At 41.9% G+C, this 13861-nt stretch overlaps 1 protein-coding gene and 1 long non-coding RNA gene across 4 annotated transcripts; one reads left to right on the top strand and one right to left on the bottom strand.

The window, feature by feature from the left end:
* Positions 1-562: 562 nt before the first annotated feature.
* LOC139083134 (uncharacterized) lies at positions 563-2422 on the bottom strand. Its single transcript, XR_011539705.1, has 2 exons — positions 2314-2422; positions 563-869 (listed from the first exon to the last, which is right to left on the bottom strand). It is a non-coding gene; the product is annotated as an uncharacterized lncRNA (long non-coding RNA).
* A 3770-nt stretch (positions 2423-6192) lies between these two features.
* On the top strand, positions 6193-10099 carry GIMAP2 (GTPase, IMAP family member 2). 3 transcript variants are annotated; one of them, XM_070616750.1, is made up of 4 exons: positions 6208-6306; positions 6613-6724; positions 7107-7289; positions 7901-9240. In XM_070616750.1, exons 3-4 carry the CDS (start codon positions 7262-7264, stop codon positions 8884-8886), a joined length of 1014 nt encoding a protein of 337 aa, XP_070472851.1. In that variant the 5' UTR covers positions 6208-6306; positions 6613-6724; positions 7107-7261; the 3' UTR covers positions 8887-9240. The 3 variants fall into 3 exon arrangements, with proteins under 3 accessions (XP_070472850.1, XP_070472851.1, XP_070472849.1); XM_070616748.1 differs by having other exon boundaries at positions 6219-6306; positions 7254-7289; positions 7901-10099; XM_070616749.1 differs by lacking the exon at positions 6613-6724 and having other exon boundaries at positions 6193-6306; positions 7254-7289; positions 7901-10099.
* Positions 10100-13861: the final 3762 nt, after the last annotated feature.

Here is a 13861-nt window from a genome sequence, read left to right as displayed (position 1 = left end):
GAACTTACAACGAGAAGTTAAAATGAAAAGGTCCTATGTGGGAAGGGTTGGAGGGGAAATGAAGGGCTGACGGGGTTCTGACCACAGGGGAAGGTATCAGGAAACAGATTGGGGTGAAGACCTCGGCGGGCTCACCTCAGAGTTCACAGCCAGCATTCCTCCAGCTCACTTTAACCACAGGAATTCTTTGTTTCATACACTAAGGGGATGCGGGTGGGTGGGGAGGCAGAGGAAATGAAGGAAAACATTGAGTAAAACCCCAATAACGCTACCCAAAAGCAGATCATGTAAAGCAGGATGAGGGCCAGACCTTTCGAATTCATTCTTCACACCGCCCACAATTATACACACCTGACCGTGTGTATTGACTGCCCCTCCCCCATGCCCCAGTCAACCCTGGTGTGATTTTCCCATTTTCCATAGAAAAGCATTCAGGATCCCAACTTCATGACAAATCATCTGCCTCAGTCTCAGCCTCATTTCTACGCATCCTGACTTCCTGCTGTTACCGAGCAAGGGCTCACTATCCGACGTGCACAGAAGCCAAGAGCACGGCACCAGCTTTTGAGGACAGAAAAGGCTTTATTGTCAAGTTCACTGGCAAACCAGGAGGCGAGGCTCTCAAGTCCGTCTCCTCAATCCAAGGTTCGGGGCACATTTTAAGGAGTTAGGGCTACAAAGCTGCAGCTGGGCTCATAGGCTGATTGGCTAGTCTCGAATCAATCCATATGTGGTAATCCAGGTACTTGGGCGGCTGGATCCCAGATTTTCCTTATTGAAGGCGGAGGTCATCCTGGGGCTGTGGGTTCCCGCCTGGCACGTGCGCAGTGCTGTCTCTGCTATTGAGCGAGATTTGATTCACCAACAACCTGTTGTAAGGAAGCAAAACTCGTTTAAGCTGGTCAATGATTTATGTGCTGTTTCCCTGCCTCTAGGTTCCAGCCATCCTTGGCTTCCTTAGAATATCTCCCAGCTCCATTGCTGTCACTTGCCTTGAAATATGCTATTTTCTTTTCCCTGGAAATAGCTCCAATCTCTTTCCCTAACTTTCATTCATTCTTCAGTTTTGGCTCAAACAAGGTTATTTCTTCTCGGAAGTCTTTCCTGACGTCCCCCGTCATTAGTTTAGCTTGTCTCTCACACACTCCCAATGCACCCCCGCATTCTCCTTAGCAACACTCACTATGCTAAAGTCTTTGCTCAGTGTCAGGCTCACCCAAGAAAGGAGACAGTGAAGGGGGAAAGGTAAAAGCCTTAGTTTCTTAAAAGATAGAACCAGAACTCTTCTGGAGTGGAAAGATCTATTCAGAAAAACACCGTGGTTGGTATGTTTGGAAGAAAGATGAGGCCGTGAAACCAGATACAGCTGGAGCCAGGGCAATCAAAGAGAGAAGAATTCCTGTTTCAGAAATGGATAAGATTACTCATGAAGCAATGTAAAAATCCTAAATTAGTTATTAACAAATAGAATCCAGCAGTACCTTCAATGATAAAGATCTATTCTAAGGAGAACAAAGGAAAGTTCAATGCAAAGAAGATTCAATATCAGGAAATATGTTCATATAGTTCAATGTGTTATACAGCTATGGAGCCACAAATCTGATCATCTCCTTAACTGCTGAAGGGTACTCTGGTAAAATTCAACATCTAATAATTGGGTACTTTTTACCATAATAAAATTTTCCATCTCAGGCACAAAGCCTGCATCTTGTTTAATGGGAAACATTGGTATGACCACAAAAGTCAGGAACATGTCAAGGAGGACTACTGTCATGGTGACTATTTAACATTCTTCCAGATACTAGCCATAATAAACTAACAGGGAAGGAAATTGGAAGTTTTTTAGAAAATTTGGGAGAAGGAGTAAAATAATCATTTTCAGCCATACAAAGAACATCTACAAATCAATATGAAGATGATCAACAACAGAATTTAAACATGAGTAACAAATATATAACACAGGTATTAATAAAAACGTGACATAATTTTTTAACATGTGAAAAACCATTCGACCACATTCATATTGACTAATACACGTGAACATCACAGTAAGATACCATTTTTCACTTATCAGATTGGCAGATAAAATCATGAGCAAGTATATGGGGAAACTACTAAAAGTCTGGTATAAGTAATATGGTTAAAATTTTTACCGTGGGCAATTCAGTAATAACTATCAAATTACAAAGGCATGCACCAATTGTCCAGCAATTCTACTTCTAGGAACCCATTCAGGTGATCCAATTATTTATTGCTGTATAACAAATCACTCCAAAACTCAGTGGCATAAGACAACAATTTTATTGTGCTTACGATTTCGTGCGTCAGGAATTCAGGCAGAGCACAGAGGGTGCGGCTTGCCTCTGCCCCAGGCAGACTGGGGCTTTGGCTGGAGTGGCTCAACCGGCTGCCGACGGCTGGGGCGCTAGACAAGAGCCACCATGTCCCGTGCTCCCTGGTTGTCAGCTGTGTTCCTAGGTTCTTCTCCATTTGCAGCTGCTGGGGCTAGAAATGCAGGACCGGCTGCTTAACTCCTTCTTGGACGACCACACTCTTCTCCTGGTGGTTCTGATTCCCTAGTTCATCATAACAACGTAAAGTCAGAGGAATTTAGAGAGATGATTGGTCAGCTTCATTCACTGAGAGAGGAGGGAATCAAAGAGCAGTCACGGTGGCTGTTCAGTGGGGGGAGAGCGGGAGAGGGTGAACGGGCAGAGGAGAGGTGGAACAATCCGTGGCTGAGGCTCATCCCTGTCCAATTCCAAGGAACCAGGAAGTGTCTTTACATCATGGAACCAGATGGCACATGGTGCACCTGGTGCCCCGGCTCCAGAAGAGACGATTGTGACCCATGATCTGGAATCATAGACAAAGCAATGTGATGGAATAAAACTTAAAATGGGCATCTCCGTGTTCCCTTACTTGCAAACAAACACCGCTTGTGGATGTAGCACTGTGCTGGTAATCACATCTTTTAGTGGGATGCTTCTGTTATTTATTCTGTGAAGGACCTTTCCTCCAGTTGCTGGGGGTGCTGCCAGCGTCACACTTGTCTGGAAATTGGCTTCTGCTGAGGAGAGATGCCTTACGTAAGGTCAAGTGTCCTACCCAGGGGAAGCTTACATCCAATAACTGGTCAATGGGATTAAGCCCGGCCCGCTCACCTTGGCTTCAAAGGTCCATCCAAACTTTAGGTCTCCTGTAGAGGGGACATTTGTGGTAACGCCATCTCAGTCGCACTCCCCCTGCCTAATCCTGTCTTTCCTTCTCCTGCAAGTGTTACTCCTGAGGGCACTCCCTCATAAATGTCCTGAATTCCTATCTCCATCTTGACAGTCTGCATTCCTTGGAGCCCAACCTTTTATATGCACACACATACACATCATCTATGTTGGGAAACTTATTAACATAATTTACAATTCTAATAGGTTAAAAGAAAAACTCATGGAATTATTTTAATCAACATTAAAAGAGACAATTTTCCAAATTTACACCTCAGATAAACGGCTTTAAGGAAAAAGTCTAAACATAGTGTGCTACCTTGATCTCTAAACAAACTGATTAAAGGGCAAAAACCAGCATCAGTGTTAATGATATTAGATACCCTAAAATTAAAGTAAAAAATAGAAGCACAACATTAGTTCACTTTTTAAAGGTAGCGACCAATGTAATTATACAAGAAAAAGCAATACAGGGTATATTTTTGGAAATAGGGGAGTAAAATATCATTACTTGCATCTGATCTATAACAAACACCTAGAAACCCCAAAAGAATCAAAAGGAAATGAAAAACTATTTTTCTACATGAACAAAAGACATAATACTGTAATGAAGGACATAGAAACTGCCAGATGTTTTCCCAAAATGTAGCGTTTCACACTCTCACCAACAGTGCAGTTTTGGTTCTTCAACATCCTTACTTGCTGTCTGTCTTTATTTTTGTCCCCTCTGCCCCAATTTTATTGAGTTACAATTGATGAATAAAACCATATATATTTAAAGTGTACAAGATGATGATTTGATATATGTACACTCTGTGAAATGATTAGTAGAGTGAAATTAACGAACACATCCACCGCCTCGCGGAGTTGCCTTATTTGTGTGTGTGGTGAGAACAGGACAGATGTGCTGACTTCACAAGTTTCGCGTGTGAGGTGCAGGATTCTAACTGTAGTCACCTGCTCACAGTGCATCCCCAGAGCTGGCTCACTCATAACTGAAAGCTTTTACCCTCTGACCATCGCCTCCCCACCTTCCTAAACGTCCAAGCCCTGGGAATCACCACTCTATTCTCTGTTCTAGGAGTTCCATGTCTTTTCTTTAGATCCCACATATAAGTGAGATTACACACTATCTGTCTTTCTCTGTCTGACTTATTTCACGTAGCATAATGCCCCAAGCTTCACCCATGTTGTTGCAAAAGGCCAGATATCCTTCTTTCTCATGGCTGAATAACATTCCGTTATTTACACCTACCACCTCTTCTTTATCCATTCACCCATTGACAGACACTTAGGTTGTTTCCACGTCTTGGCTATTGTCAATAACGCTGCAATGAACACGGAAGGACAGGCATCTCATCAAGATACTGGGTTCATTTCCCTTGTATCTATACCCTGAAGAGGGATGGCTAGATCATATGGGAGGCCCACTTTTAATTTTCTAAGGAACCTCCACATCATTTTCCATAGTGGCTGTACCAATTTACACTCCCACCAACAGTGTGAATTCTCCACATCCTCGCCAACACTTGTTATCTCTTGTCTTTTGGATGATAGCAATCCTAGCAGGTGTGAGGTGATATTTCCTCGTGATTTTGACTTGCATTCCCTGAATAACTAGTGATGTTGAGCACCTTTTCATGTACCTATTGGTTATTTGTATGACTTCTTTGGAAAAATATACTCTTAGATCCTTTGCCCAGTTTTTAATTGGGTTATTTTCAGAGAGTTCTGTACTCCAGTAGCTTTCATTTATACACCAAAAATAGCTTTTTGGTATTCAGAAAAGCAATGTTTTAAGCATTTTTTATTCTGAAATGATAGTTTTTCTTATAGATACGTGCTTTACTGAATTTTGAATAAAATTTTAGAAAATTGGTAGGCTCTGGGTGTGACGTATATTGCATTACATTTGTCTTACATATAAACGATATGAAATAGGTCCTTGTGAGTGTTTTAACCAGAATCTTCTAACATTAGGAACAGACTATTGATATTAAGCAGGAGTTGCCCATATTGCATGGCTCAGCACACTTAAGAGACTGCAAAGTGAAGGATCTGGAAACATACAGCACAAAACGCTAATTGTGTGTGACATGGTAGTGGCGTTCACCCGGGCCCCGTGGCTCCACGGCATTGCCCAGCCTCCTTATCACAAGGTCAGGGCCATGTGATGATTCCTCCTCAATGGTCTGGTGAGAAAGGAAATGCATCACTCCTGTTATCTATTCAGATCCTTTGCCCAGGTTTTAATCGGGTCATTTAATCGGGTCATAGTGATTGTCATATAAATAGGAAAAAGAGCATTTGAATGATTTCAACTTTAACTCTTGGGTTGTTCATCCTGAATGTGGACACTCCAGCTTGTTATTGTGGACACTGCCTAGATCATTGCTCCCTGGGGTGTGTTCCCTGAAATCACAGAGCCGGACAGGAAAGAAAGGCAGGGATGCCAGCGAAGCCACGAGTGAGCTATTTCAAGATGCTTTGATGGTCACTGATGTTACTCTCGGTCTGATTTGGACAACATGGGTTTCTCACGGGGTCTCCTGTCTCTATCCTTCTTCCCCTGTATGGTGCGCTGTCAGAGGTGCCCTCCCAATGCTCTTTCTCCTTCCCCAGTGGCAGTTGACTTCAGAGCCATCACCGCCACCAGTGTGAGTGAGGTTGGCCTTCTCAGGGGGCCCTGCATTTAGGCAAACTTGTAACTGTGAGGACACAGCTAGGTGGGAAGGAATCAAACCACCCATTTCCTGGTGTCCCTGCCTTGCTATCCTGTCCAGTCGAAATCATTCAAACAAGAGCTTTTCCCTACTGACAGGAAAAGACAGGTGGCCCACACGATAGCGAATGACTACGGATCAGATTTTCCCATTCCAACTGCCTATTTTGTATATGTGGCATAAATGAGAATTTCAGACGCCGGCACGTGGTGGAGCTCTTTTGCAAGAGGAAGCTCAGTGGAGATTACAGAGAGGAAGAAAACAGACTGGGGTTTTTCTTTTCTTTTCTTTTTCTCTTCGCCCTGAGCTGGCAAGTCACAGGTTTGGACGGGGAGCCCTCTGTTCCTTTGGCCAGTAAATCGGTAAGCCCATATTCAAGAAACACCGTTCAGTGTTGATTTCTAGTTCCCAAGCTATGTTCAAAAAAATTTGTCACGAAGAAATTTGCCCTATTTTAAGGGAAACGATTTAGAGTGACTGCCTTTGGCTTAAGGGAAGCCAGCTTACAGAACTGAGAACTTCCCATCGCTCAGTTTACACATCTCTGGCAAAGAGAGTTTCCTTAGCATAAAGCCAATGAAAAGTGCTAACTGGAAGAATTTGGGCTTTCCCATGTGGGTATCGGTTTTCTGTGCCTTGTTGCTTTGGTACATGCTGCCGGATTTAAGGGAGAGAAAAAGCGATTGGATGAACATGAACCGATGCTCCTCACTGCCCAGGACAGGGAACTAGGTCGCAGGGCTGCTTCCTGGTGGCAGCTGAGGGAGGAGGAATATTCAGGTAATTGACGGATCACATGAAGTGTATTTCTGGCTTAAAGGACAGTGTGCTTTTCCAGAGTAGTGCTCCTAACTCCTTGAGTGTCTCCGCAAGGACTGAAAACGAAGGCAAGGGGTTTGGAAAGAGTGGAGAAGTGGAAGGAAGGGAGCAAGGTGGGGAAAGAAGGAGAGGAGGAGGAGGAGACAATCTCAGAAGTGGGGAGGGCACACTTATACACGAAGGTGAGAGAAGTAAAGGGGTGAGGCCAAGAGAAGGGGCAGGGAGGCCAGTGAGTGGAAGGGAGGAAGGAAGCAAGAGAAGAGGTGGGCATGGAGGTAAGAAGCAGGGGGCTTCTCCACTCCCAGGGTGACTAGGGGCAAGTGACTGGATTTCTCTGTAACAGAGGACGGTAATTCTTCTCCAGCAAGTTGGCGGCTACGTGCAAACAAGTGAAGCACGGTGTGAAAGTGCTCTCGGAGTACAAGGGCCTTTCACCATAAAGAACCGAAAGGTAATGGTTTTTTATTGGTCTCTGGTGTCTGTCCCTCAGGAGCAGCAATGGACCAACGTGAACACCATCACTCAGGTGAGACAGTGACTTCCCGTGTGCCTATTTCACCATATTGTGTGCCTATTTTACATAGAAGTCATGCTGTCCTCTCTAAGCAAAGCATGGGCCATCAGCTGCTCCTTCACTCAGGAGAGGAATTTTGCACTGCTCTTTCCAGTATTTTCCTGCTCCAGCCATTTTGTTGGTGGTCATGACCACAGCCCTGCCCAGCTGAGGTCAGAGGCGCCAGCTCTGGCCTCAGAGCAGAGTCAGGTTACTTAATCCACCCGGAGATGGAGCCACAGTCTTGGCCTCACATCTCTGATCTTCAGAAAATTTGTCTTTTAGAGGGCCAGAGCGCAGCGATTCAGGCAAGCCTTACGTGACAAGCTATGTCTCCAAATTCGTCTTGATACCCACGTACGCTTGCCTGGGATCCAACATGGCAATACCCTGCAGTCCTAGAAAATCGAGATGCTTTAAAACCCATAATTTATTTATTTTATTTGCTGATGAAGCTTTGAGTTCATAAGTACAATATATTGTGAGAGGTCTTTTCCCATAATGTTAGAATAAGTCCTTATCATTAAAAACATTCCATTGGAGTGATCAATAGAGTAATAACACAGCAAACTTGCTCTTAACAGGACCACATGGGAAGAACCAACTTGCCAGAGGATCAGAGCTGAGGATCATTCTGGTGGGCAAAACGGGCACTGGCAAAAGTGCCACTGGGAACAGCATCCTTGGGAAGCAAGCGTTTGAGTTGCGGCTGGGTGCCCGGACCCTGACCAAGACTTGCAGTCAAAGTCGGGGAGGCTGGGGAGAGAGGGAGATGGTCGTTATTGACACGCCAGATATGTTTTCTGGGAAGGACCACGCTGACTCCCTGTACAAGGAGGTCCAGAGATGCTATTCGCTCTCTGCCCCAGGACCCCATGTGCTGCTCCTGGTGACGCAGCTGGGCCGATTCACCACCCAGGACCAGCAGGCTGCGCAGAGAGTGAGGGAGATCTTTGGAGACGATGCCATGAGACACACAATTTTCCTCTTCACCCACAAGGAAGACCTGGAGGGAGGGTCCTTGGTAGACTACATCCACGACTCAGAGAACAAAGCCCTAAGCAAGCTGGTGGCAGCGTGTGGGGGGCGAGTGTGTGCCTTCAATAACCGTGCTAAAGGCAGTGACCGGGACGACCAACTGAAGGAGCTCATGGACTTGATTGAGGACCTGGTGAGGGAGCACAGGGGTGACCACTATGCCAATGGGCTGTACGGCTTAGTGACAGGGTCAGAAGGTGGACCTGTGCAGTCAGAGGAAGCACTGAAGGATTTCAAAGAGAGTCTTATCAAGTACATGGAAATTCAGAGACGTTACACAACCACGGCCAACGCCAGTTGCCTAAAACAAGCCCTAATCAAAGCACTAGTCTGTCTTTTGTTTTGTATTCAGTTGTTTGTCAAATTGCTAATTCTGTTATTTTGTGTATTGTACAGAATGTGCAACTTCTTTTACTGCTCACTCTTTTGTATATACAATTTCTTCTGTGGCTTCCTGTTAATTATACTTCAAGAATTAATGATAATTTCCAGAAAGACCACTGGACTGGAACGCAGGACTCCTAGACTATAGGGACAGACCAGTAATTATCTGCTCACTGTCATATAGTGCGTGAATCACAGGGCCTCCGTGTAATGCACAGCCTGACATCAGTGAATGTTCGAGATTCTGTGAAGCGTTTCAATCTTAACATCACCCTATTTATTAATGAACCAAATTATTTTAAAAGTTACTGTTTGTTTTGAAATATAATACCAGAACCTTTTAGAATCTGTCTACATAAAATTCCTCTCATTTTTAAATCTCTAAAGCCCATTTTATGTTCATGGAAACTCCCTTTCTTCTTCCTAATACTATTTCTACTGAACTTAAGAAAAATAACAATAAAATTTCTACTCAATATAATAACAATAAGTTAACCATAAAGTTCCTGAGATGACTTGTCTTTATTTCTGTTCTATGGTTTTATCCTCAGAAGATGGTAAGTGGACATATGGCTCATTTACTCCATAAGGGATCCAATTTATGCCAAACGACCACACACAGAGACATGGACATGTCAATGGTCTGTTTTACATACATATAATTTGCTTAATGGCTCAGCCAGGTTTGATCCCTGGCCCCAGTCACATTGGGCAGTGAAACACACATAGAAGCTTACACTTCAGACAAGATGGCGGACTGGGTACTCTGACGCATCGTCCTGTTAAATGCAAATAGAAGCTAAATTTATTAAAATAAACAAGACCTTTACAACTGATGAGCTCACTAGAAAATAAGGAAAACTCCAAAAGTGAAGCAAACAATACACATAAAAAGAAGGTGGAGCTAAAACTGGACTTGAGAGCCACGAGGAATAAGCAAACTTGGAAGGCAGGGTTGACCAACAGGCACATGCTGATACCCACGCTGAGCTCAAGAAACTCAGCCTGGGGTGTCAGCAAAGCTGAAGAGTGACTCCGAGCCTTCTACATTATGCGAGGACCTTCCCAGGGAACTGATATTGCAAACTCATTTTTATCCAAATATACAAGGCTGTTCTCATTTTTTATTTCTTCTTATGCTCATTTTGGTAAGCTATGCTTTTGAAGGTACTTTTCTATTATATTGAAGTTGTTGATTTGCACAAACTCATAAAATCTTTTTATTATGGCTTTGATATGTACAGGAACCACAGTAATCTCTCCTCTTTGAATTCTGCCATTGGTAGTTCATGATTATTTATTTTTGTTTGATCAGCCTGGCTGGAAGTTTATGAATTTTATTAAACATTACAAAAATTTAAGTTTGATTTTCTCTATCGTATTTTCTGCGTTCTATTTTATTGCCTGCTCTTAATATTTTTTTGCAGAGCAGAAGTTTTTAATTTTAATGAAATGTAATTTATCAACTTTTTCTTTCATGGATCATGCTTTTGGTGTTGTATCTAAAAAGTCACCACCAAACCCAAGGTTATGGAGATTTTTCTCCAATGTTATCTTCTAGGAGTCATAGTTTTAATTTAACATTTACATCTAAGATTCATTTGGAGTTAACTTTTGTGAAAGATTTGAGGTCTGTGTCTAGACTCATTTTTTTGCAGGTGGACATCCAGCATCACGTTCTGGCATCATTTGCTGAAACGACTAACCTTTCTCCATTGAAACGTTTGCTCCTTTGTCAAAGATCAGTTACATATAACGTAACTACAGCTGTGCTTGGATTTAAGTCTACCTTCCTGCTCCTGATTTCTATTTACCCCATCTTTTCTTTGTCCCTCTTTTTTTCATTCTTTTGTATTAACTGAGTTTTAAAAAATTATTCCACTTTCTCTCTTCTTTTGGCTTTTATTTCTTCAGTGGTTGCTCTAGGGACTAAAATATTTACCCTTAACATTAATTCTCAATCTTGAGTTAAGATAGTGCACCACTTCAAATAAAATATTAGAACCTCAGAGAAGTTACTTCCGTTTAGCTCCTCTCCTCCCTTTGTGATATTGTGGTCCTTTTTTTTACTTCTTCATATGTTAAAAAACGCACAATATGCTATGATTATTTTGCTTTAATCAATTTCCTTTTTTAGAAACAAAGCAATAATCAAAATAGTAGTCTTTTTATATTTCCCACATATTTAAAATGTCCAGAGACCTTCATTCTTTCCTGTTGATCCAAGTCTCTATCTGCTATCATCCCCGTCAGCCTCAAGAATTTCTTGCAGTATAAGCCTGGTGGGACAAATTCTCCCTGGTTTTCATTATCTTCAAATGTCTTCTTTTAATCTTCATTTTTTCAGGGTAGTTCTGCTGAATAAAGAAGTCTATTATTTTTCTGCAGCAATTTAAGCTTGTTCCAATGTTTTCTGGCTCATATTGTTTCTGACGAGAAAGTGGCTGTCATTCTTATATTGTTCCCCTGTGTATAATATGTGTCTTTTTGCCTCCTCTAGTGATTTTAAATTTTTCTCTTTTTCTTTGGTTTTCAGTAGTTTGACTATAAAATGCCTCAGTTTGTTTTTCTTTGTATTTCCTTCTGACTGTTAATTAAGATTTTTGGATTTATGAGTTGAAGTTTTCCATCAAATTTTAACATTTTTGGTCATCATATCTTCAAAACGTTTTTTCTACCCAGTTCAGTTTTGTCTTCTCCTTCTTGGATTCCAATGGCATTAGACCGCTTGATACTGTCCCATTGATCACTAGTGCCATGTTCATTTATTTTTTTCAACTTTTTTTCCTTTTTGTGCTTCAATCTCACTAACTTCTCTTGCCCTGTCTTCAAGTTCTTAGATCCTTTCTTCAATGTCCAATATGCTATTAGGCGCATGCAAGTAAGTTTTCTAAAAAAATTTCAGTTATTTTATTTTCTAGTTTCAGATTTAGGGAGAAGATAGGCCCTGAGCTAACATCCGTTGCCAATCCTCTTTTTGCTTGAGGAAGATTGGCACTGAGCTAACATCTGTGCCAATCACCTGCTATTTTGCATGTGGGATGCCGCCTTAGCATTAGGTGATGAGCAGTGTGCTGGTCTGTGCCCCAGATTTGAACCTGCAAACCCCAGACCGCCAAAGAGGAGCACGGGAATTTAACCACCATGCCACTGGGCTGGCCTCAAGATTTAGTTCTTTTGAGAGTTTATATTTCTACCATGAAATTCTTCAACTCTTAGCTCATTATATTTATTTTTCTATAAATTCTTTAATACATTTATAATAGCTATTTTAAAGTCCTTAACTGGTAATTCTAATGAATGAGTCATCTGTGGTTCTGCTTCTACTAACTGTTTGACCTTATGATCATGAGCCATATTTTCCAGATTCTTGACATGTCATGTAAATTTGTATTGTATTTGCGACAATAAAGCTGAAGTCTGAAGTATATGTTCACCCTGGTTTGGTTTATCTCATGGAGAGTGCAAGTTCATTTATCTGTCTGGTGGTTAGAGTGATCACATCCTTGGCTCCTAAATTCGAGCTGAATGAAAATAAGCCACCACTTTAAATTGATTGAGTTCACTTCTCATCCAGCAACCACAAAAAACCACAGCAGCTTCTTTATCTTGTCAACTTTTGCACTGGGAGGGTGTAAGGCTCCAAGTGAAAATGGTTTTACTTCACCAGCAGGGCCCTGTAACAATATGTGGATTGAATAATGTCTCGGTTTTGTTGGCCATTCTCCACTGCTGCTTTCTTAGGAAAGATAATTTATGATGGAAAGGGGAGAAGTTAGCAAGAGAAGCAATTTGGTTTTCCCTCAAGGATCATGTAGATGCCCATCTATTTTGATAGCCCACCTTGTCATGAAAGGGTCATCTAATTTCTCCTCCACTCAGCAAAGTCTACCTTTCTGTGGGAAGCCGACCCATCCAAACGTTTATATCCAGGCCAAGTACCTACCCCAGATAAAGGAGGCTCCCCAGCTCTCTGCTCACCTGTAAGGGCTCTTTCTTATCATGAATCCTGTTCCTCAGTGCTTCCTTGCATCCACCATCCTTTGCTAGACACAGAGAAGTACGTTTTTATTCTGTCCAATTCTTGTCATTGTGGAGGTTAAGGGCTTTTGCATCTTCCACCAACTTAACCAGAAACAAAAAATCCCCCATTTTAACTGATTTTTTTTCCTTTTCAAATATTCTTCAGTTTGTTTTTAACAACAACAAACCTTTCAGCTTTTTTTACTTCTTGAACGTTTGCAATACTTTCTCCTTTATGGATCCAGGATGATGAGGGCCTTTGGAGTTCTGTTTCAGTCCTTTTTCTTTATACCCTACACATTGTCTGAGTGATTTTTCCTCATTCATTTGTCTTTTTATGGCATGCTGAGGTTACTTAAAATATGCCTCTACCCTTGTCCTTTCTCCTGGTCCTTTATTAACTGAAACAAATCCTAGGTTCTCACACAAGTCTAGACTTATTGTAATATGTTTCTCTCTCACTCTGAACGTTTTTGATACATTTGACTTCAGTGTCCCATTGTACATAATATTTGAAGATGAAATACACAACATTTTAACATCTCATTGGGATAAGACACTTCCATCTCCTTTAAACATAAAGGAAAACATGCTGTAAAATTAGGAAGCTGGCCTTGGTTCTTGTCCTGTGAAACTGAATCCTGGACACCACCTACATGGCTGGAACTTGTAAACAAGTAAACCTTGATTGCCATGACCTCCCTCTCCTCAAAAAAGAACCAGGATCTACATGGGCATTGAAATAGTGCACCTAAATTCTGGGGAACAGTGGGGCCAATGTCTTTCAGATAGTCAATATTTGATAGAAGGAGTTATTTTCTTATAGTCTCCTCTCCTGAGATGCTATCTGGATCACTCTTCTTCCTTTGTGGCCCTAGGGATGCTGACCGTTCAGCTCTGGGAATGTCATGAAAAGACAGAGAGATCAGGTCTGAAGAATTACCCTAGGAGGTGTGAACTTCTTATTAGCAAAGATCTCTTCAGCAAGGATGTTTTCCTTAAAATGCACAAATTTAATGATTTCTGTGTCATTTTACTGGATTTATAAGAACAGAGAATAAAACAGTGAACGTGTAAATATTGAAAGGGAAGGAAGGAAG

Source organism: Equus przewalskii, chromosome 4 (assembly GCF_037783145.1).
Source record: "Equus przewalskii isolate Varuska chromosome 4, EquPr2, whole genome shotgun sequence".
NCBI lineage: Eukaryota > Metazoa > Chordata > Mammalia > Perissodactyla > Equidae > Equus > Equus przewalskii.
This window is presented reverse-complemented; position numbering and strand designations above follow the sequence as displayed.